This window comes from Temnothorax nylanderi, unplaced genomic scaffold (genome assembly GCF_030848795.1).
Source record: "Temnothorax nylanderi isolate EJ_2023f unplaced genomic scaffold, tnyl_v1.0 TNYL_tig0108_pilon, whole genome shotgun sequence".
NCBI classification, from domain to species: Eukaryota; Metazoa; Arthropoda; class Insecta; order Hymenoptera; family Formicidae; genus Temnothorax; species Temnothorax nylanderi.
Window position 1 is genome coordinate 438,015 of NW_027249170.1, and position 22,650 is coordinate 460,664.

Here is a 22,650-nt window from a genome sequence, read left to right on the forward strand (position 1 = left end):
AGATCGAAAGTGAGCCACGCATAGACTTATATATATATAAGTCTATGGAGCCACGTCACAACGACGAAGTGGGGATATCTCTTGATAGGAAGATGAATAAAAGAGGAGTTCAGTTCGCCGCAAGATCTGCCGGTTGGTGACTGTAACAGCGTATTACCGTAGACACCTTTTCCGCTGTGTAGAATTCTTCAAATTGTAAGTAGAACTTACCCACTTATATTATTCAAACTGATTCAAGATTGTAAGATATTGTAATATTACATCAAATATCTCACGTAAGAGCGTTTTGTGGTTACCGCCCGACTAATTAGTGGCCGGCAGATTAGTGACGCTTGTGGAAGCGAATTAATTAGTTAGATTTATCACCATATGACGAAGCATTAAAAATGACTAAATTGATTCGGAGAATAATTTGATATAATCGCCGCATTCAAAGAGTATCGCGTTACAGCAAAAAGTATGATTCGGAAAGGAAACTCAATAATGACGTATTTCATCAATATCGAAATTGTATATTTTATAAAGCATAATAAATCCTATAGTTAATAAAAATAACACATTGTATAAAAATTCCGAGAACTGTAATATGTCATGCCAATTAAACATATATTTCTTTTTCTTATGCAGAATATTTTAAATAGAAATTTTATGTAAATAAATAAATATAATCACGCTCGTATGCATCAAATACTAAAATGAAAAAGGCCAATAAACGAGCAACATTATTGCTCCTTTATTGGTCTTTGTCATTTTAGTAGAAGTTCTACATTTCCAGATTTACATCATTATGTACAATCTGTTTGAAAGTTGCAAAAAAAGCAAAAAAGTTGCATAACAATGGGAATACCATATGCTATATTTAAAAATGTTTATATGTGCAATATTTCCAGTCATGTATTTAGTTCGATAAGAAAGATAAGAAAATATTACTTGTAACGATTGCGTAAGGTAACTTATATACTATTACAGATTAAGAGTTTGTGGTGTTTAGCATATAACCATTTTTTTTAAATAAATGGTTTTTATATAATCAGTGGCTTTTTATAACTATACTCGGACTTTTATCAAACTGTTTAAAATTGATGACAATTTTAATCCAAATCCAACTTCAATTTTAAATTAAACGATCAAAAATAATACCGATCAAGATTGGTTTTAAGGTCTGGTTTAAATTCTGATTCACGTATATTTAATAAAGCCTAGAATTAAATATCGATAAAAAATAAATTTAAAGCTAAAAGCTCATCTCAGTAACTAAAACCAGTTTAAAGAGATCGAAAAATATTGGAGCATATTATCTACCGTTGAGATATCCTCATGATCCTAGCATTATAATGACGATAAAGACAAAAATAATTAACAAGTGCTCTTCTTTCAGCAACATGCCTTCCTACAAGCTGATTTATTTTCCCATCACGGCATTGGCCGAGCCAATTCGATTTTTGTTCAACTATGCTGGCATCGAATTTGTGGATGAACGTTTCGATAGGAAAGATTGGCCAAAACTTAAGCTGAGTAAGTACAGCTGATAAATATTAATAGTATATGTCTCTGTTAGCGATTACCTATCGTGTACTTAATCCAGCTTGTTCATTCCTGAAATCCGATTCACGAATAGTTGACGTGGCAAAAATATAGCTTTTACATTATCTTCTGGAATGCCGACTTACCATTACTATGTACTTCTTTATTCTTAAACATAATTATTTTGATGTAGGGATTATGCCACATTTTATACATAAGGAGACATTCATTTCTTCATTTAGCTTGTAAAAGACAAAACCAGAAATAAATGTTATCTCTTTCGACAATAGAATCTTCTATTTCTTATTACGTATTGTAATGTTCTGTACAAGATAATTGATATTGCTAGGTAAATACTATGCGTTGTATTCTCACGTGATGAAAAACATACTGTCGTTTCATTGCATGGTTCCTTGTTGATGTAAGAAAATCAATTATGTGTCGTTCAAGTTAGCCAATCAATCGTCGAGAAACCATAAGATTTGAGAGACAAAAGATCTTCCCTTCAAAACATCATAAAGCTATATAAAAGGCTGCAGAGCTTTTTTATGAATTATATAGCAGAAAAAAATTTGTCATAGAAATGAAAATTAAGATTTGTATTATTAAACTCAGACTTAGAAATGTAATTGCACTTATCTTTAATTGTGTGTAATTATTAATCGTCAAAACTCTTAATGTATGCATATAAACAATTACAGGTATAAATTCCAATTTTTGTAGATTTGAATTAATAATAATCTAAATGGTTTTTCTATAAACCTTATTCAATTTTAACAGCATCTTGTATTCATGTGCCTTAATATAATTTTTCAGCTATGCCATTCGGCAAAGTACCCGTGCTTGAAGTAGACGGAAAGAAGATCGATCAGTCCGTAGCTATTTGCCGTTACTTGGCGAAGCAATGTGGTCTTGCCGGCAAGAACGATTGGGAGTCTCTGGAAATCGATGCGACCGTCGACACCATACACGATTTACGTGCCAGTGAGTAGATAACATACTGCTTACGCTATATTCTTCCGATTACTTTATTTACCAGGAGCGGAGATTTACTTTTAAAACAGATTTGAATCACAACATTAATAGGTTCACATTTCGATAATGCAAACATTATTTCGAAATAATGATATATAGAGAAGAAACAGGTTTTTCTACATTCGCGTTATAAATTCGATCTACTGAAATGATCGAATGTCATTATCTTATTTGTCTTATCATTCTTTTGCTTGCATTAGATATCGCTGGTTTCCACTATGAGAGTAACGAACAGGCTAAAGAAGAGAAACTTAAAGCTGCCAAAGAGACGGTGCCGTATTATTTGGAGCGTTTGGACGCTCAGGTGAAGAAGAATGGTGGTTACTTTGTCGGCGGTACTCTGACGTGGGCCGATCTCACTTTCGTCGGTCTTTTGGACTACTTGAACCACATGATGAATGAGGACATCGTCGAGAAGTATGAGAATCTGAAACAACTCCAAAAGAAGGTTGAGGAATTACCGGCCATCAAGAGCTGGATCGAAAAGCGTCCACCGACCATCTATCCGAATTAATTTGGGTAATTCTATAAAGTGATGGCTGATTTTTCGACAGAATTATTATTATTATTCGTTGACGTTTGATTTGAATAAAATATTGATTTTCTCTTTTCGGGAAATCAAGTTTATATTCATGTACGGCAAGCATTTATAAGAGATTCAGGAAATACGCATTGGAGATACAAGTGTATGTTTTATCAATCGTTGGAGGCTTGTTGCATGTATCGTCACATGATAAAAATTTTATTAGACTGTATCTAATTAAAGCTTGAACTATTCTGTTTATTGTGTAATTTTGTACCTCAATAAATCGCTACTTTTATTATTTTTTGTTGTTGATTCTTCTTCTCTTTTTCGTATTCACAAAACTTACTTTTCCATTCATTTATTATAATTCGTCGATATTCTTAATCGAAAATAACGTAAAATCATCGAAAGGTTACATGATAGATATTTGACGGATAGTACATTAGAAAAATTGGAAGTGGCTTTTCGACGCTTTTACAATATTATTTTTGATTGCCCCTTCAGGATATTTCTGTTTGCTTACCTCTGTAGCAAAATTTCCTGGAGATAGGAAATAAGCCAAATTGCAACGGCAAAATAAGAATATCGAAAGCGATAGGAAGACAAAGAAATACAGAAATTTAACAGTCGAACTTACTACTAAATCTCTGTACTGATTCAGTCGTGATTGTTACGAAAATATATTAAACGCGTTTTCTATCTTTTGTGAAATTCGCTAAATTATAAGTCGAATTTGGCCTTTCTTATCACTTCAGATTTTAATTTGTATGACTAAATGAAACCTATAAATATCATGATACGACCTCAACGATATTTCTTGCACAAAAGCATTTTGTAGTCACCATTTGGCTAATTAGCAGCCGCAAAGTAGTAGCGAACTTGTGGGCGGATTAATTAATCGTTCTGTCATCATGGCGATACAATAATGACTATGAGATCAATTCAGAGCATGATTCGAAGAAATTGTAATAGTGTTCGGAGTTTATATGAATCATGTAAGTATACATTAAATAAAAAGCTTAATATATTTCTATATAAAGCGTCACTATATATAATGTGTTTTATGCATAATAAACACACTTAAATGGCTTGTTGAGAAAATATTTAAAAATCGACTGTGAGTAATTGGATCATGCAAGTTGAAAAAGAATGAATATCGTATACACTAATATATCTAAAAATTCCTATAAAATTTTTTTCAATTATATGTATTCGCTTTTATAGCAAGAGATAAGAACATTGAACTTGTGTGACGATTACACTTTATCATGCAATATAACTGCATTTATGCTTTTATATACTATTTGCGTTGCGGTGTATAGGAATAAGTAACTGTATGTAACAATTTTATTTAAATATTTTAATGAACTGTATTTAACAAATAATAATTTTAAATATCGCATGTATTTAATTTATTTAAATAAAAATGCAAGTCATCTCTCTCTCTCTCTCTCTATTTATTTTTGCTTCGCCTTCAATATCCTTCAGGATACCGTTACTAGTGCAAATTACATTTAGTCTGAAATATCGCGTGTATGTGATAATTTTTAAATATATGAGTAATAGTAATTTTTGAATCATATCTATGTTTACACATAAAATTGCGGATATTTCCAGATTAAGAGAGAATTAAGTGAACTCTATATCAGACTTTATCTTATCGAATCCTTCAAACGCAAGTTAAATTTAATATAAAAAATATCGAATACATGAAAATTCTCAAAAATATGGGTGTGATAATTTTTGGGCAATATCTGTCTTTGCATATAAAATTGTGGACTCATACTTCCAGATTTTCGTCCCTATTTAATGGTACATTATATAGTCTATCTTTGTCAGCATCATTACTCAAAATACGGGTTGATAATGAATAGTTGTCAGATAACGCTCAGATTAACTCTCTAGTGAGTTTCTTCTAGAGATCGAAAGTGAGCCACGTCACAACGACGAAGTGGGGATATCTCTTGATAGGAAGATGAATAAAAGAGGAGTTCAGTTCGCCGCAAGATCTGCCGGTTGGTGACTGTAACAGCGTATTACCGTTGACACCTTTTCCGTCTGTGTAGAATTCTTCAAATTGTAAGTAGAACTCTTACCCACTTATATTATTCAAACTGATTCAAGATTGTAAGATATTGCAATATTACATTAAATATTTCACGTAAGAGAGTTTTGTGGTTACCGCCCGACTAATTAGTGGCCGGCAGATTCGTGACGCTTTGTGGAAGCGAATTAATTAGTTATAGATTTATCACCATGACGAAGCATTAAAAATGACAAAATTGATTCGGAGAATAATTTGGTATAATCGCCGCATTCAAAGAGTATCGCGTTACAGCAAAAAGTATAATTCGGAAAGGAAACTCAATAATGACGTATTACATCAATATCGAAATTATATATTTTATAAAGCACAATAAATCCTATAATTAATAAAAATAACATTGTATAAAAATTCCGAGAACTGTCATGCCAATTAAACATATATTTCTTTTTCTTATGCAGAATATTTTAAATAGAAATTTTATGTAAATAAATCAATATAATCACGCTCGTATGCATCAAATACTAAAATGAAAAAGGCCAATAAACTAGCAACATTATTGCTCCTTTATTGGCCTTTGTCATTTTAGTAGAAGTTCTACATTTCCAGATTTACATCATTATGTACAATCTGTTTGAAAGTTGCAAAAAAAAGCAGAAAGGTTGCATAACAATAAGAATACCATATGCTATATTTAAAAATGTTTATATGTGCCATATTTCCAGTCATGTATTTAGTTCGATAAGAAAGATAAGAAAATATGACTTGTAACGATTGCGTAAGGTAACTTATATTTACAGATTAAGAATTTGCGGTGTTTAGCATCTAACAATTTTTTTTAAATAAATGGTTTTTATATAATCAGTGGCTTTTTATAACTATACTCGGACTTTTATCAAACTGTTTAAAATTGATGACAATTTTAATCCAAATCCAACTTCAATTTTAAATTAAATGATCAAAAATAATACTGATCAAGATTGGTTTTAAAATCTGGTTTAAATTTTGATTCACGTATATTTAATAGAGCCTAGAATTGATTAAATATCAATAAAAAATAAATTTAAAACTGAAAGCTCATCTCAGTATAACTAAAACTAGTTTAAAGCTAGATCGAAAAATATTGGAGCATATTATCTACCGCTGAGATATCCTCATGATCCTAGCATTATAATGACGATAAAGACAAAAATAATTAACAAGTGCTCTTCTTTCAGCAACATGCCTTCCTACAAGCTGATTTATTTTTCCGCCACAGCATTGGGCGAGCCAATTCGATTCCTATTCAGTTATGCTGGCATCGAATTTGTGGATGAACGTTTAAATTATGAGAAAGATTGGCCAAAACTAAAATCGAGTATGTACAACTGATTAACATTAATGACACATGTCGCTGTTAGCGATCACCTGTCGCGAACTAATAGAGCTCGATCATTCCTGAAATCTGATTTACGTACAGTTGACGTGGCAAAAAAATAGTTTTTACATTATCTTCTGGAGCGCCGACTGAATCGTTGTCACATGCTTCTTTATTTCTACTAGACATAAATTATTTTGATGTAGGGATTATGCCACATTTTATACATAATATTCATTTTTTCATTTAGCTTTCTTGCAAACGACAGAACTGGAAATAAATGTTATCTCTCTCGAAAAGAACCTTCCATTTCTAATTACGTATATACGTATTGCGATATTCAGGAAAATTGATATTGTTATGTAAATGCATCGCGTTGTATTCTCACTTAACGAAAAGCATACTGTCGTTTCATTGCATGGTTTAATGGTAAATAGATTTCCTTGTTGATGTAAGGAAATCAATTTCGTGTCGTTCAAGTTAGCCAATCAATTATCGAAATACCATAAGATTTGAGCGACAAAAGATCTTCCCTTCAAAACATCATAAAGCTATATAAAAGGCTGCAGAGCTTTTTTATGAATTATATAGCAAAAAAGAATTTGTCATAGAAATGAAAATTAAGATTTGTATTATCAAACTCAGACTTAGAAATGTAATTGCACTTATCTTTAATTGTGTGTAATTATTAATCGTCAAAACTCTTAATGTATGCATATAAACAATTACTGTAGGTATAAATTCCAATTTTTGTAGATTTAAATAAATAATAATCTAAATGGTTTTTCTATAAACCTTATTCAATTTTAACAGCATCTTGTATTCATGTGCCTTAATATAATTTTTCAGCTATGCCATTCGGCAAAGTACCCGTGCTTGAAGTAGACGGAAAGAAGATCGGTCAGTCCGTAGCTATTGGCCGTTACTTGGCGAAGCAAAGTGGTCTTGCCGGCAAGAACGATTGGGAGTCTCTGGAAATCGATGCGACCGTCGACACCATACACGATTTACGTGCCAGTGAGTAGATAATATTCTGCTTACGCAACATTTTTCCGATTACTTTATTTACCAGTAGCGGAGATTTGCTTTTAAAACAGATTTGAATCACAACATTAATAGGTTCACATTTCGATAATGCGAACAGATTTATTCCGAAATAATGATATATATACAGGGAAGAAATAGGTTTTTCTACATTCGCGTTATAAATTCGATCTACTGAAATGATCGAATGTCATTATCTTATTTGTCTTATCATTCTTTTGCTTGCATTAGATATCGCTGGTTTCCACTATGAAAGTAACGAACAGGCTAAAGAAGAGAAACTTAAAGCTGCCAAAGAGACGGTGCCGTTTTATTTGGAGCGTTTGGACGCTCAGGTGAAGAAGAATGGTGGTTACTTTGTCGGCGGTACTCTGACGTGGGCCGATCTCACTTTCGTCGCTCTTTTGGACTACTTGAACCACATGATGAATGAGGACATCGTCGAGAAGTATGAGAACCTGAAACAACTACAAAAGAAGGTTGAGGAATTACCGGCCATCAAGAGCTGGATCAAGAAACGTCCGTCGACTATGTATCATAATTAATTTGGATAGTTTCATAAAGTAATGGTTTATTTTTCGACAAAATTATTATTATTATTCGTTGACGTTTGATTTGAATAAAATATTGATTTTCTCTTTTCGGGAAATCAAGTTTATATTCATGTACGGCAAGCATGTATAAGAGATTCAGGAAATACGCATTGGAGATACAAGTGTATGTTTTATCAATCGTTGGAGGCTTGTTGCATGTATCGTCACATGATAAAAATTTTATTAGACTGTATCTAATTAAAGCTTGAACTATTCTTTTTATTGTGTAATTTTGTACCTCAATAAATCGCTACTTTTATTATTTTTTTTGTTGATTATTCTTCTCTTTTTCGTATTCACAAAACTTACTTTTCCAGCATTTATTTATTATAATTCGTCGATATTCTTAATCTAAAATAACGTAAAATCATCGAAAGGTTACATGATAGATATTTAACGGATAGTTAAGATACATTAGAAAAATTGGAAGTGGCTTTTCGACGATTTTACAATATTATTTTTGATTGCCCCTTCAGGATATTTCTGTTTGCTTACCTCTGTAGCAAAATTTCCTGGAGATAGGAAATAAGCCAAATTGCAACGGCAAAATGAGAATGTCGAAAGCGATAGAAAGACAAAATGTATATTTTATAAAGCATGAATTGCGAAAAGTAGGAATCACATTGTTTAGAAAGTCCAAGAATTGCGTAATAGCATGTCAATTGGACGTGCATTTCCCGTATATAAAGTATTTATGTGTATCGTGTAAGTATACATTAAATAAAAGCTTAATATGTTTCTATATAAAGCGTCACTATACATAATGTGTTTTATGTATAATAAACACACTTAAATGGCTTGTTGAGAAAATATTTAAAAATCGACTGTGAGTAATTGGATCATGCAAGTTGAAAAAGAATGAATATCGTATACAGTAATATATCTAAAAATTCTTATAAAATTTTTTTCAATATGTATTCGCTTTTATAGCAAGAGATAAGAACATTGAACTTGTGTGACGATTACACTTTATCATGCAATATAACTGCATTTATGCTTTTATAGACTATTTACGTTGCGGTGTATAGGAATAAGTAACTGTATGTAACAATTTTATTTAAATAATTTAATGAACTGTATTTAAGAAATAATAATTTTAAATATTGGATATATTTAATTTGTTTAAATAAAAATGCAAGTCACTCACACACACACACACACACACATCTCTCTCTCTCTCTCTCTCTCTCTCTCTCTCTCTCTCTCTCTCTATTTATTTTTGCTTCGCCTTCAATATCCTTCAGGATACCGTTACTAGTGCAAATTACATTTATTCTGAAATATCGCGTGTATGTGATAATTTTTAAATATATGAGTAATAGTAATTTTTGAATCATATCTATGTTTACACATAAAATTGCGGATGGATATTTCCAGATTAAGAGCGAAAGTGAACTCTTTATCAGACTTATCTTATCGAATTCAATATATCTTTCAAACGCAAGTTAAATTTGATATAAAATATCGAACACATGATAATTCTCAAAAATATGGGCGTGATAATTTTTGGGCAATATCTGTCTTTGCATATAAAATTGTGGACTTATACTTCGAGATTTTCGTCCGTCTTCAATGATACATCATATAGTCTATCTTTGTCAGCATTGCTACACAAGATACGAGTTCTTTGAAATATGTTCCGGGCAATTTCTGATTGCTTATAGTCCGGTATTCATAGTCGGATCTAGTATATAAAATCGTCTTAAGTTCATCTGCAGATACTCCGTAGTCAAGAAACGAATCGTACAACGTTTGAATAAACTTGAGACGATATTAAATATAATATATATCTGACTACAAATACCAACCATATTTCTCTAGTAAGTTTCTCCTAGAGATCGAAGTGAGCAAGTGAGCTATGGTCGCAATGGTCACAACGATAAAGTGGGGATGTTGAATTGGTAGGGAGGAATAGAGAAGTTTAGCAGGCGCTGCAGCCGGTTCTGGACATCACCATTGATCACCATTGTTGACTGTAACAACGCAATAAATGCCATTTCTGCCTCTGTGAATTCGTAGAATTCACCGAATTGTAAGTAGAACTTGTCTATTCTTATCCCTTCAGATTTAATTCTTACCCCTTGATTGGATAAATAAAGATTGTAAGTACCGTGATGATACATTGAATATCTTACATAAAAGTGTTTTGTAATCATCACTTGGTTGTAATACCGGCCGGTAAATTAGTGGCCCTTGTGGAAGTCGACTAATTAATAATTCTGTCACAATGATGAAGTAATAAAAGAAATGAGATCAATTCGGAGTAATCACGGCATTGCAAGTATCGCATTAAGGTTATATATATTAGTTGAGAATGTGTATTAGAAGAGAGAAACGCCTCATTGTCAATAATGATGTCTTTCATCAATAAATATGGATTGAATAAATAGGAATCACATCATGTAGAAAGTCTAAGAACTGCGTAATGTCATGTTAATTAAATGTACATTTTCTCTATGCGTATTTTAAATAGAATGCCAACATTTTTATACAGATTTCATATTACTGTGCACAATATATTTTATGTATAAGAATTGCGATAATTATATGGTTTGCTGAGGAAATCTTGAAAAATATCTTGCAAGAAGATTGAGTCGTGTAAGGCTAAAAATGGCAAGTGAACGAATATTATAGATGAATAGCATTGTAAGTGACAATTTCATTTTTAATGAATAATACATAATTTTATAAGTACTTGAACTTTTGTCTAACTGTTTTAAATTTTGATGACATTTGCAACAGATTTAATGTAACGTAAATTTTGACTTAACTTGAAAATGATATCGGTTAAAGATTAGTTCGTCTCATCAAGCAAAATTTCTTCATTAAGACCGAACAATGTTGAAGAGTATTAGTTGTTGAAATATCTTTTGTTACTAGAATTACGATAACGATGATGAGAAGGATAACGATTGTTTCTTCTTTCAGCAACATGCCTTCTTATAAGCTGACTTACTTCCATCTTACGGGATTGGCCGAGCCCATTCGATTGCTGTTCAGTTATGCTGGTATCGACTTTGTCGATGAACGTATCGACAAGAATGATTGGCCAAAACTTAAGCCGAGTATGTGTCCGATTAATATTAATAATACATGCCCTTATTAACATTCACTGATCGCTTAAACTGGCTCAAAACTATTCTTATATACGATTAGTTGCGATAGATTCAACACAAAAATATAATTTGCATATCCTTATGAAGCGCCGACTGATCTTTCGTTGTAACGTACTTCCTCGTGCTTAAGCGTTCCTTAAACATTGTATAGCATAATCCCTGCGTCAAAATATTTTATTTGAGAGAGATTATATTATACAATTTGATGCTGAAACAAGATATTTCCCGTTTCATTGAGCTTTCTTGTAAAGCAGAAGCGGAAATGAATGTTGCTTGTTTTGACAATAGAGCCTTTTATTTTTTATTACGTGTTGCAATGATCTGCGCAGGACAATCGGTGTTGTTATGCAAATACAATACTTTGTATTCAGTTCTTTAATCAAAAACCCACTGTGCTCTCACATGTGGTTTTAACTGTATATAGGTACAAACAACGTATTGATGTAAGGAAATCATTTTCGCGTCATTCAAGCTAGCCAATCAGTCGTTGTAATAGATGCTGTAATAGATTTGTAATTAAGAGGGAAATCCTTTAGCGTTATAAGCGTCATGAAGTCACACAAAAGGCAGCAGAGCGTTTCAATAAATTTTAAAACAGAAATACAAGATTGTCGTGAGAAAAATTCTTAATTTAATTTTCTTCCTAACTTCAATCTTGTAGTAATTATTAATCGATAAAAAATTTTTAATATATATACTTATAAGACAACTGCTACAGATATAAATATTAGTCATAATAGTAATCCAGATAATTTCTCCTGTGCTATAATGATATTCACGTTCTTAATATCATCTTTCAGCTATGCCATTTGGGAAAGTACCTGTGCTCGAGGTCGATGGAAAGAGAATCCATCAGTCTGTAGCTATCGGCCGTTACGTGGCGAAACAATGCAGTCTTGCTGGCAAGAACGATTTGGAGTCTCTGGAAATCGACTCAACCGTCGATACCATACAAGATTTATTAGAAGGTTAGTAGATATTATTTCATTTATTCAATTTTTATCCGAATTCTTTTGTTTACCAGAAGCAGAAATTTATATTTTGAAATTCAAATTCAAAATTTTAGATGTGTGTTCAGATCTCAATAATGCGCAAACGGATTTATTCGCAAACGATAGTAAATTCAATTCACCGAAACGCTTGATTCGGACTGTTCGAATCCACTTCATTTATCTTCCTTTTCTTGCTTATACTAAATACCATGGCTTTTCAGATATTTATGTGAACTACGTACGGGCTAAGGAACAGAAACTCGAGATTGTCGATGAGACGGTGTCGTATTACTTGGAACGTTTGGACGCTCAAGTAAAGACGAACGGTGGTTACTTCGTCGGCGGTGCTCTGACGTGGGCTGATCTCACTTTCGTCGGTGTCTTGGATTACATGAATTTCCTGACGAAAGAGAACATCGTTGAGAAGTATGAGAACCTGAAACAACTCCGAAAGAAAGTCGAGGAGATACCGGCCATCAAGAGCTGGATCGAGAAGCGTCCGTCGACTTTGTACGAAAATTATATGTGAAAATTCGTTATATGTGATAATTTCTTAAAGTGATAACCGACCTTTCGATAAAGTTTTTCGTTGATGTGTTGCATTTGAGTAAAGTATCGACTTTTCTTTCTTCCAAGATGCTTACATTTACATACGACAGGCGCGTATGATGAATTTTAGATTGCACTGAAGATACAAATTGTATATTTTAACACTTGTTGAAGACTGATTGTTACTGTTGATATTGTCATACGACAATAAAAATACTGTGAGATTTTTAATTACATCTTGAAAAACAAACTATTTTTTCATTATGTAATTTTGTACTTCAATAAATCGCTACTTTTACTATTTTCTTGGTGATTTCTTTCGCATTCGCCAAACTTTTCCATTCGTTCAATTTGTTATGATCTATCTACATTCCTGTATTCCCACCATTGTCATTATTTTTACCTTATTTTTCCTTATTTTATAAAATCCTTTTGTATTTAGGTTAAAGTAAATATGGTTTTAGCTGCATTCCCAGAAAAAATTTCATATCGACAGCAGCCTAATTAAGAATTTAACAGAGTCAAGAGGTCGATTACCTAGATTTGCAAATAGATATCTGTCTTCAAAGCGCTATTGATACAGAAGAGGCGTGTACAGTAAATAAAATACATAAGTGCCGAGTAATTAATTGACGATAGCGCAGATAACGCACTATCTGCTTTTATACACAGATAGCATTGAAGATGCCTCTTTAGTCATATCGTGATGTGGCTTTTGCAGTTGCTAGGTTGCTATATTACTGTAGAGTGTAACTATATTGCCACCGAAGGTCGCACAAGTTAATTCCAATTGAGGGAGCCTATGACTATTCACTGAGTAACTGTAAACGTTTACTGTAGAGTTTTCTATGTATTACGCCGTAATGTGACAATTACACTTCAATATCATGGTCTTTCCAGAAAACAAACAAAATTTCGATAAAATATTAACATTGATTAATAATTTTTTCCCAAGAATATTCTTACGATATAGTGAATGTTCGAAGAAAGTTCTCCACTATGTCCTTCAACTAATTTATGTATAGTACGTGTAAGCGTGTCTTAAAAATTTGTTACGCCTATACTTCATGTAGATAAAGATAATAATACAAAATATTTAAATAAAGATTTAATATGTAAATAACGATCGACTGATATTAAAAGATAGATATACTAAAAAGCTCGATAATTTAAATTCAAAAAGAGAATTGAGTTAATAAATTCTTTGCATTTTCTTTCATTGACTTTTTTAAATATTAAAACTGTGTACTTTTAATTTATAATTAAATTTTTAATCATTTTCTTAATATTAAAGTTGCAAATATTTCGCTATTAATGCTCTGCTATATTTAATCAACTTTTATCATTATTTATCATATTTTTCCCTCGATTTTTTATGCGCGTGAAACTTGCAAGTCATTTAAAAGAAATAACAAGCTTATTAATCGATAATACGCTATTAATAGCGTGCAGAGGAATTATGAAACAGTTTATATACGTAATGATGCGCATTACATGTTGCAGATAATGTCAGTACAGAACTGTACCTTATTTACGATAAGCTTGAACGATACAATTGCTGATTTGAAAATACAGCAAGTATTTATGAAAAACATATGGCCAGCGATTGCAGAATTACGTTTATAGCTTTATCCCTGGCAAAACATGACATTATTTCATTATTAATTGTATGTCTAAATATTTTAGAAAATTTTTTATTTAAAAGAGTACATACAATTATTATATTATCATATTATATAAATAATATTACATTATTATATGATATTATCAATTAATATAATCGATCTCGACTTCTATAATTTTGTAATACATGTTTGTTACGATTCAACTCTAGATAGCATAACGTTATCGCGCGATAGCATGCAGACAATTATTTTGATCACTTTATTTTATCATGAGTCACTGTTTCGTGATTAACATCACGATAAAAAAATAAGAGACGTGCAGCTTTTTTTTCCATATTAGTTAATGGCAATGACTAATTTTTTTATCGTTTGTAATAAATTGTTTGTTAAATAAAAGAAGCTAAGAACAATCGAAAAATCCCTATTATACTCTAATATATTTGCCGTAAAAAGAATACGCAGCAAAATATTAAGTGCAAGAAATTCTGTCTATTGTTGTAACGATAGGCCTTGATGTAATTTCATGCTTCACTGTTCCGTGATTAGCATCTGGATCTCAGAGAGAGAGAGAGAGAGAGAGAGAGAGAGAGAAAATAAGAGGTTCTCTTTCTGAGAAAATAAGAGCATGCATCTTTTTTCCCATTGGTGTTACATGCAACCTCTGTGCGTGCACTCTGAAAAATTCATTCTGTGCCTTGTATTGTACGTGTGTAAAACCAGTATTTCTCCATAATCGTTCGTGGCAAGAGGACGTATGTCCCCAAGGACGTGTGCCCACAACGTAGTTACGTTTCAACCAAACGTTCAGTCGTTCTCGATCCGTGAACAACTTCGCATCGGTTACCTGAGCTTGGATCTTTTACGAGATATCAGATTACAGACTGCAAGGTAATAAAGAATTATATCTTCTCCATTTCGTAAGCTGCTTCTAAAATAAATACAGGAAATAGATACAAATTAATACTTTTGAAAATTATTTATTTTTAAATAAATGCGACTGTTATAAGGATACTAATGCAATTACGTAATCAAATGTCGAATATTAAATTTGATTATGTTTCTAATTTTCTATTTCTAATCTTTACAGTTAATGATCAATAACTGTCTGAAGAAGATCTAAAAGTAAAGATTGAAGCTAGTATCGATATATTTACCGCGAGTATTTTCAATAATATACTGTGTACACATGTCATACAGATGTTTGCGTTTAACGCCAGCATTAGTATCCTCGCTTAGATATTTCTAAAAACGAGCTAAATCAAAAATATTAATTTTTATATTAATCTTTATAATTTTCAGAAGATGCCGACGTACAAGCTAACGTATTTTGATGTTACCGGCCTTGGAGAGTCACTTAGGTTCCTATTAAGTCATAGTGGCGTTAAATTCGAGGATGTTAGACTCAAATTCGATGATTGGCCGAAGTATAAACCAAGTATGCTTATGTCATACGTTATTATTTTTAAATTATGAAACAATCGTAATTTAAATTGCTTTTCCATCGGAGTAACGAATAGTATTGTAAAATTTATTTTGCGATTTTCGCAGCTATAACCGGTTTATTCAACGATCATTTAATCGCGTTTCCATCATACACGCGCACATGAAACAAATATTGTTTGCAATAATCTAACGGAATTTTTACAAATTATAGACATGCCCATGGGACAAATGCCGGTCCTGGAAATCGACGGTAAGCAGTATCATCAGTCCAGGGCGATCGGTCGCTTCCTCGCGAAGAAAAGTAATTTATACGGATCCAATGATTTCGAGGCCATGGAGATCGATGCCGCTGTTGATTCTATGGACGATATAAGACAAGGTAAGACTGTTGATAATGAGCAAACGCGAGAGGATGACAAGTCAATTATATAATCATCAAAACAACATAATTGTGACTTTACGAATCTTCCGCGCCGACGGGATTAATCAATATGACGCATGCACGTTGCGCATATGCAAATCGAGTGGGGATTTAATGTTACTGTTGCAAGGTACTCTGTACAAAGCAGCTATTTAAAGTTAACAAGCAATGTATTTCCTGAACGATTGTCGCGCGCTGTATCATTATCGCTCTTCTCGCGGCGTTTCACAACGGAAGCTCTCTGTATCTCCGTACGACGCAAGAACCGTAAGGCAAATTTATTTTTGCAGCTCTGTCCCTTTATTATTGGCAACAAGATCCCGCCCTCAAAGAGAAACTCAAGGAGACCGCCTTTGAAAAGTGGCCCTACTATCTCGACAAATTCGAGGAACAGGTTAAAAAGAACGGCGGATATTTCGTGAATGGCAAGGTAACAATGTTTAATCAAGTGCCAATCTACTGATCCTTGTCTCGTTAATTTTGTCTTTGTAAAGAGACAAAAATATATTTCTGTTATATTATTTTAGCTGTCGTGGGCAGATTTCCTGTGGGCTGGTTATTGTGAGTACCTGAGCTTTATCCTGGGCGGAGACCCGAACAAGGATCATCCCGAATTGAAGAAGCTAGTGGAGAAAGTTCGCGCTTTGCCCAACGTTAAAGCTTACATCGAGAAGCGACCCAAGACTCAATTGTAAATAAAACGAAATTTGTAATTTTATATATACTCTTCCTTTAATTTGTTACGCGTCAATGTCGTTCTTTAAGAATTATTCTCTTTCGAAATGTTTTGTAAAAGAATAGCGTGCTAATACTGCTAATGCGTTGCTTCCGAATAGCTTCAGGCAATTTCTCTGTACTTTAACACCAATTAATATTATTACGTAATAAATCTAAAAAGGAAATAAAATCTTTTGCACTCAGTAAAAGTGTGTGCGTTTGTTTTTAATCTCTTCTCACTTATATATGTTTGAAAACGTCCTGTATAATTATCAAGCAATTTCGTATATAATTATTATTGATAATATACATCTTTAATAATACCAGATATCGTATTATAATTAGCACAAAATTATCTTGATTTTTTTATTACTATTGCAAATAACAGTTTTTTTTTATACTGCGTAAAAATATTCTTTTTATGTACGACTTTTGAATGATATATATTTTATTCTTTCTTTCTTTATTATAATCATATAAAATATATATTAATAGTAACCAAATTATATTATTAAAAATATTACTGTATAATTAATTTTATGCTGTGTTTTAATTGAATCCGCGGCAATCAGCATACTTTGACAGGTAATTAATCTAATTCTGTGGCTCCACTTTGTTTTACAAAAAAATATTCTCAATAGTTTTTAATATTTCTATGCAAATTAATAACAGATTCATATATTAATACGAAAAATCTCGAAATTGTTATGTTATTGTATGTATGCTTTTACATATTTTGAGAAGTATTAGTGTTATGTTATAGAAAAGCTAAGAATAAAATGAAAGGTAAGAATGATAATTTGATTTTGCAACTCATATTGTCTTTTAAGTTTTAAAGGAAAAGAAAAAAAATTTAAATTTCTTCTCCTGAGATACTTTCAATATAGCAATAAAAAGAACTTACTCCTATCTAAATTGATCCCGTCTCTTTCGCAAATATTTTCTTCTGTTTTTATCTTTTCCAGTAATTGTAGGTTTTTTTCTCTCAAAACATCGCACTAATCACTATTTCTATAATAGAACATATTGCTGTTTAATAAAATTTGCCTCTCTTAATAAATGAATGTCTATCTTGAGTTGAGTTTCTCAGTGATTTTTGATCCAGCACACTACCGCTAATCATCAAACTTATCAAGTGTATCGTTGTCTAAATAAAATTTTTTCAAGAAGACAGTTTTTTTACTTATTTACACTTAAAATATATATTACGTAGTGTATCGTAATTTTGTTTTCGTGGACGCTGGGAATTGTGAATTAAAATATTATTTTGCGGATATTTTGATGCATATCAAAGTCAACGTAAGTGTAAAATAATTATTATAGAATTAATCACTTCTCAAATACAATTAATACCTAAATTCATTGAAAATTATATTTTGCTTATAGTGTTGATTTAATTAAAAAAAAAAATAAGAATAATGTTATTGATTTATTTTGTAAAAATGACTTTTGTTTCATTTAAAAAATAAGATTTAGAAAGTACTTAAATTTAAATTATTTTATATAACAATTTTATGTGAGAAATTGCAAGTAATTTGCTCATCTAATTGCCAGAATTATGAACAACGTGAATTCGGAAATTACTATTAAGTGCAATTGTGAATTTGTTCATTATTATATAAATTAGTCCATTATTATATTAAGTATTTAGTTAATTATTATATACGAGCGACGGCTAAAACTTTTTATATTATTCAAGGATATAATCTTGATAACATATGTCAAGATGAAGACCGTATCTTGTTGCTCCGTTAAATGTATCATTTATCAGATATAATTTTGTGTGTGTAAATCCAGTTCTACATAATCGCCAATATTTCTATACATATGTCCCTAAGAACGTACATATGTAGTTACGTTCTAACAAAACGCTCAGTCGTTCTCGATCCGTGAACAACTCCGCATCGATTGCTTCGATTTTTACGAGAGACTGATAATACAGACTGCAAGGTAATGAGGAATTATATCTTCTCAATTTTGAAACCTAATTTTTGAATAAATACACGAAATGCACTGTTAAATTCATAGGGTTAAATTATACTCAATTTTGAGTAATTTTTAACTATTCCATAGGTCGCCACTGCTCCTACTCAATATGTAGTTAATTTAACTAAAACAATGTTAATTTGACTAAACCAATGGAGTTAAAATAATCCTATTTTGTTTCAAACTAATAAATTTTGACGCACATGGTAGTTAAAAATAACAAAATAAATCTAACTCATGGTATTGGTTTAAATTTCATCCTCTAACCTTTAACAGTGTGGATGCAAATTAATACTTTTGAAAATTATTTATTTTTAAATAAATGCAAAAGTGGCTGTCACTAATGCATTTACGTAATCAAATGTCAAATATTAAATTTGATTATATCTCTAATTTTCTATTTGTAATCTTCACAGTTAATGCTCAATAATTGATTAAAGAAGATCTAAAAGTAAAGATTAAAGCTGATATCGATATATATTTATTGCGAGTATTTTGAATAGGTAATATACTGTAGAAGAAGTGCGAGTATATTGTGAGATAGTGGGGCAATATGAATCGTCACGATATCTATACTAGCTTATTAAGTGTTACACGCAGCAACTAACGTACAAAACTGCAGCGTAGTACAAAGTGTCATAGAATTAATATGTTAAATTGAAGATTTGATGTGTATCGCTTACTGCGTAAGGTTTAAAAATTCTTTCCTAAAGTTAAAGTACATGCACTAAAATAATTTCAGAAATTCAGATCTTCTTTACCTACTCTAAGGTTAATAGGTCGTCTAAACCTGTCAACTCGTGATATTTGCTTTATACAAAAATTCTACAGTTTGTTACAAAATGAGAACACTATGGAACGTGGATTACATGAATAAGAAATAACAGAGTCCTCAAAATCAGGTTTAGACATCTAATATAAAAGATTAGTGTGAAAAAAGATTAATGTGAATGTGTACGTGCAATATTAGTACGGAAGAATACTAGAATATATCGATTATCGTTCGCTGAGGGGTACATTAGTGCATAATACTTTAACTTTAGAAACGGATTTTTAAATCTGTAAAGGCAATAAAAAGATAAGTTTGTTTTACAAAAATCGTGTTTAATCGGTAAAACAAACGACTTTGGAATCTTTAATAGTTTTCAAGTCATCTCAGAAAAGGCTTAGCATATATCCCACAATACTAACACTTCCACTATACATGTTGTGTTATGGTGCTTGCGTTTAGCATTAAGATCTTTGTTTAGATTCTTCTAAAAACAAATCAAACATTTATATCTATTTTTATATTTATATTTACAATTTTTTTCAGAACATGCCAACGTACAAGCTAACGTATTTTAATGCTACCGGCCTTGGGGAGTCTATTAGGTACTTGTTAAGTCATTATGGCATCAAATTCGAAGATGTCAGAGTAGACTTCGATGATTGGACGACTTATAAACCAAGTATGCTATTATATATATATATATTTTTTTTTGAAATGATAAAACGATCATAATTTTAATTGCTTTTCCATCTAAGTAACGATTAGTATTGTAAAATTTACTTTATAATTTTCGCGGCTATAATCTGTTTATTCAACGATCATTTAATTGTATTTCTATATCATAAACATGAAACAGATATTGTTCGTAATAAATCTAATGGCACTTTTACAAATTATAGACATGCCCATGAGACAAATTCCGGTCCTGGAAATCGACGGTAAGCAATATCATCAGTCCAGGGCGATCGGTCGCTTCCTCGCGAAGAAGGGCAATTTATATGGATCCGATGATTTCGAGGCCATGGAGATCGATGCCGCTGTTGATTCTATGGACGATTGTAGATTACGTAAGAATTTTGATAATCAGCAAACGCGAGAGGATAACAGATTAATTACATAATCATCAAAACAGCATAAATGTGACTTCACGAATCTTCCGTGCCGACGGGATTAGTCAATATGACCCATGCACGTTGCGCATATGCAAATCGAGTAGAGATTTAATATTACTGTTACAAGGTACTATGCACAAAGCAGCTATTTAAAGTCAACAAGCTATATGTATTTCCTGAACGATTGTCGCGCGCTGCATCATTATCGCTCTTCTCGCGGCGTTTCACAACGGAAGCTCTGTATCTCTGTTCGCGACGACAAGAATCGTAAGGCAAATTTATTTTTGTAGCTCTGACCCTTTATTATTGGGAACAAGATCCCGACTTCAAGGAGAAACTCAAGGAGACCGCCTTCGAAAAATGGTCCTTGTTTCTCGACAAATTCGAGGATCAAGTTAAAAAGAACGGCGGATACTTCGTGAATGGCAAGGTAATAATTTTTAATTGCGTGCCAAGCTACTGATCCTTGTCTCGTTAATTTTGTCTTTGTAAAGAGACAGAAATACATTTCTATTGTTTTAGCTGTCGTGGGCAGATTTCGTGTGGACTGGATATTGTGACTATCTGAGTTTCATCCTGGGCGGGGATCCGAACAAGGATCATCCCGCATTGAAGAAGCTAGTGGACAAAGTTCGCGCTTTACCTAAGATTAAAGCTTACATCGAGAAGCGACCCAAGACTCAATTGTAAATAAAACAAAATTTGTGATTTTATACTCTTCCTTTGATTTGTCGTTCTTAATTAAGAACTGATCTCTTTCGAAATGTTTTCTGAAAGAATAGAATGCTAATGCGTTATTTCCGAATAGCTTCAGCCAATTTCTCTGCGCTTTAACAACAACTAATATTATTACGTAACAAATATAAAAAGGAAATAAAATCTTTTGCATTCAGTAAAAGTGTGTGTTTATCGCTTGTTTTTAAATTCATCTTATCTGTTTGAAAATGTTCCATATATTTATCGAGTGATTTCGTATATCTTCATTGATATCTTCAATAATACCGGATATCGTGTTATAGTACAAAGTTATCTTGATTTTTTAATTACTATTGCAAATAACAATTTCTGTTATACTAAATTTAAAAATATTTTGTTTTTAATACAACTTAAAGGTTACAAATTTTATTCTTTTCTTATTTAATATAATCATTTAACTATATCTTAATAGCAAACAATTTTTAAAAAATTGTTTGCTATTATATGATTATAGTATTAAAAATGTTACTGTATAGTTTATTTTATGCTATGTTTTAATTGAATCGGCGATTCATTTTAGTGTAAAGAAATAAGATAAAAGCCCAAATTACTGACAATGTCTATATTACGTATTGTCCACCGAAGTTTAAATGTTTTTAGGATATAAAAATTATATCTTGTGTTATTTTATTAAATTGCAATAGAATTCTTAACAAGTCTAATTATTGTTGCAATAACTAATTAAAAATAAAAGCTAATCTACTAATTAGAAGGCAAATTTAAAATTCGAAAAACTAATTTTTCTTTCGGGTCATGTTTTATTATTATATTAGAGTTAGACAGAAAATAGCTACAAAGATGACAGATCATAGACGAAATTTGAACAATAAAAGTTATTGAAATGTGTTTTTCATAGTATCGAAATTGAGCAAAAAAATATTGAATAAGTTATTAATTTTATATTATAATTAATTAATAGTAATTCATTTCTTTGTGCTTTTCCTAATACTACTGATAGTATTACAGAACGGACATCAATTAAATTAATTATAGTCGTATTTTGGCAAATAGCAGATATAACTTCTAGTAATTCTAGGG

General features: G+C 31.6%; 5 protein-coding genes across 8 annotated transcripts; all 5 read left to right on the forward strand.

Annotated features, from left to right (window-relative positions):
• Positions 1-34: 34 nt before the first annotated feature.
• Positions 35-3,383, forward strand: LOC139775913 (glutathione S-transferase-like). Its single transcript, XM_071712284.1, has 4 exons — positions 35-195; positions 1,379-1,515; positions 2,341-2,508; positions 2,760-3,383. Exons 2-4 carry the CDS (start codon positions 1,383-1,385, stop codon positions 3,071-3,073), a joined length of 615 nt encoding a protein of 204 aa, XP_071568385.1. The 5' UTR covers positions 35-195; positions 1,379-1,382; the 3' UTR covers positions 3,074-3,383.
• A 1,624-nt stretch (positions 3,384-5,007) lies between these two features.
• LOC139775910 (glutathione S-transferase-like) lies at positions 5,008-8,385 on the forward strand. Its single transcript, XM_071712282.1, has 4 exons — positions 5,008-5,164; positions 6,347-6,486; positions 7,336-7,503; positions 7,762-8,385. The coding sequence occupies exons 2-4, from the start codon at positions 6,351-6,353 to the stop codon at positions 8,073-8,075; spliced, it is 618 nt and encodes a 205-aa protein (XP_071568383.1). The 5' UTR covers positions 5,008-5,164; positions 6,347-6,350; the 3' UTR covers positions 8,076-8,385.
• Positions 8,386-10,012: 1,627 nt separating this feature from the next.
• On the forward strand, positions 10,013-13,081 carry LOC139775915 (glutathione S-transferase-like). Of its 2 annotated transcripts, none has more exons than XM_071712287.1 (4): positions 10,013-10,155; positions 11,052-11,188; positions 12,040-12,207; positions 12,453-13,081. In XM_071712287.1, the coding sequence occupies exons 2-4, from the start codon at positions 11,056-11,058 to the stop codon at positions 12,758-12,760; spliced, it is 609 nt and encodes a 202-aa protein (XP_071568388.1). In that variant the 5' UTR covers positions 10,013-10,155; positions 11,052-11,055; the 3' UTR covers positions 12,761-13,081. The 2 variants fall into 2 exon arrangements, with proteins under 2 accessions (XP_071568388.1, XP_071568390.1); XM_071712289.1 differs by lacking the exon at positions 10,013-10,155 and adding an exon at positions 10,187-10,769.
• A 2,051-nt stretch (positions 13,082-15,132) lies between these two features.
• LOC139775914 (glutathione S-transferase-like) lies at positions 15,133-17,195 on the forward strand. 2 transcript variants are annotated; one of them, XM_071712285.1, is made up of 5 exons: positions 15,133-15,293; positions 15,705-15,840; positions 16,060-16,227; positions 16,560-16,699; positions 16,797-17,195. In XM_071712285.1, exons 2-5 carry the CDS (start codon positions 15,708-15,710, stop codon positions 16,962-16,964), a joined length of 609 nt encoding a protein of 202 aa, XP_071568386.1. In that variant the 5' UTR covers positions 15,133-15,293; positions 15,705-15,707; the 3' UTR covers positions 16,965-17,195. The 2 variants fall into 2 exon arrangements, with proteins under 2 accessions (XP_071568386.1, XP_071568387.1); XM_071712286.1 differs by having other exon boundaries at positions 15,150-15,293; positions 15,708-15,840.
• Positions 17,196-18,800: 1,605 nt separating this feature from the next.
• On the forward strand, positions 18,801-21,754 carry LOC139775909 (glutathione S-transferase-like). 2 transcript variants are annotated; one of them, XM_071712281.1, is made up of 5 exons: positions 18,801-18,936; positions 20,288-20,423; positions 20,644-20,811; positions 21,147-21,286; positions 21,379-21,754. In XM_071712281.1, exons 2-5 carry the CDS (start codon positions 20,291-20,293, stop codon positions 21,544-21,546), a joined length of 609 nt encoding a protein of 202 aa, XP_071568382.1. In that variant the 5' UTR covers positions 18,801-18,936; positions 20,288-20,290; the 3' UTR covers positions 21,547-21,754. The 2 variants fall into 2 exon arrangements, with proteins under 2 accessions (XP_071568382.1, XP_071568381.1); XM_071712280.1 differs by lacking the exon at positions 18,801-18,936 and adding an exon at positions 19,575-19,658.
• Positions 21,755-22,650: the final 896 nt, after the last annotated feature.

What these genes read in the sequence shown, in the direction of transcription:
- LOC139775913 (XM_071712284.1), top strand. Translation starts at nt 1,383, where the DNA reads ATGCCTTCCTACAAGCTGATTTATTTTCCCATCACGGCATTGGCCGAG. An exon ending in TTGGCCAAAACTTAAGCTGA is followed by an intron (nt 1,516 to 2,340) that starts GTAAGTACAGCT and finishes ATAATTTTTCAG; the next exon opens with CTATGCCATTCGGCAAAGTA. An exon ending in CATACACGATTTACGTGCCA is followed by an intron (nt 2,509 to 2,759) that starts GTGAGTAGATAA and finishes TGCTTGCATTAG; the next exon opens with ATATCGCTGGTTTCCACTAT.
- LOC139775910 (XM_071712282.1), top strand. Translation starts at nt 6,351, where the DNA reads ATGCCTTCCTACAAGCTGATTTATTTTTCCGCCACAGCATTGGGCGAG. An exon ending in TTGGCCAAAACTAAAATCGA is followed by an intron (nt 6,487 to 7,335) that starts GTATGTACAACT and finishes ATAATTTTTCAG; the next exon opens with CTATGCCATTCGGCAAAGTA. An exon ending in CATACACGATTTACGTGCCA is followed by an intron (nt 7,504 to 7,761) that starts GTGAGTAGATAA and finishes TGCTTGCATTAG; the next exon opens with ATATCGCTGGTTTCCACTAT.
- LOC139775915 (XM_071712287.1), top strand. Translation starts at nt 11,056, where the DNA reads ATGCCTTCTTATAAGCTGACTTACTTCCATCTTACGGGATTGGCCGAG. An exon ending in TTGGCCAAAACTTAAGCCGA is followed by an intron (nt 11,189 to 12,039) that starts GTATGTGTCCGA and finishes ATCATCTTTCAG; the next exon opens with CTATGCCATTTGGGAAAGTA. An exon ending in CATACAAGATTTATTAGAAG is followed by an intron (nt 12,208 to 12,452) that starts GTTAGTAGATAT and finishes ATGGCTTTTCAG; the next exon opens with ATATTTATGTGAACTACGTA.
- LOC139775914 (XM_071712285.1), top strand. Translation starts at nt 15,708, where the DNA reads ATGCCGACGTACAAGCTAACGTATTTTGATGTTACCGGCCTTGGAGAG. An exon ending in TATGGACGATATAAGACAAG is followed by an intron (nt 16,228 to 16,559) that starts GTAAGACTGTTG and finishes TTATTTTTGCAG; the next exon opens with CTCTGTCCCTTTATTATTGG. An exon ending in GATATTTCGTGAATGGCAAG is followed by an intron (nt 16,700 to 16,796) that starts GTAACAATGTTT and finishes ATATTATTTTAG; the next exon opens with CTGTCGTGGGCAGATTTCCT.
- LOC139775909 (XM_071712280.1), top strand. An exon ending in TTGGACGACTTATAAACCAA is followed by an intron (nt 20,424 to 20,643) that starts GTATGCTATTAT and finishes TACAAATTATAG; the next exon opens with ACATGCCCATGAGACAAATT. An exon ending in TATGGACGATTGTAGATTAC is followed by an intron (nt 20,812 to 21,146) that starts GTAAGAATTTTG and finishes TTATTTTTGTAG; the next exon opens with CTCTGACCCTTTATTATTGG.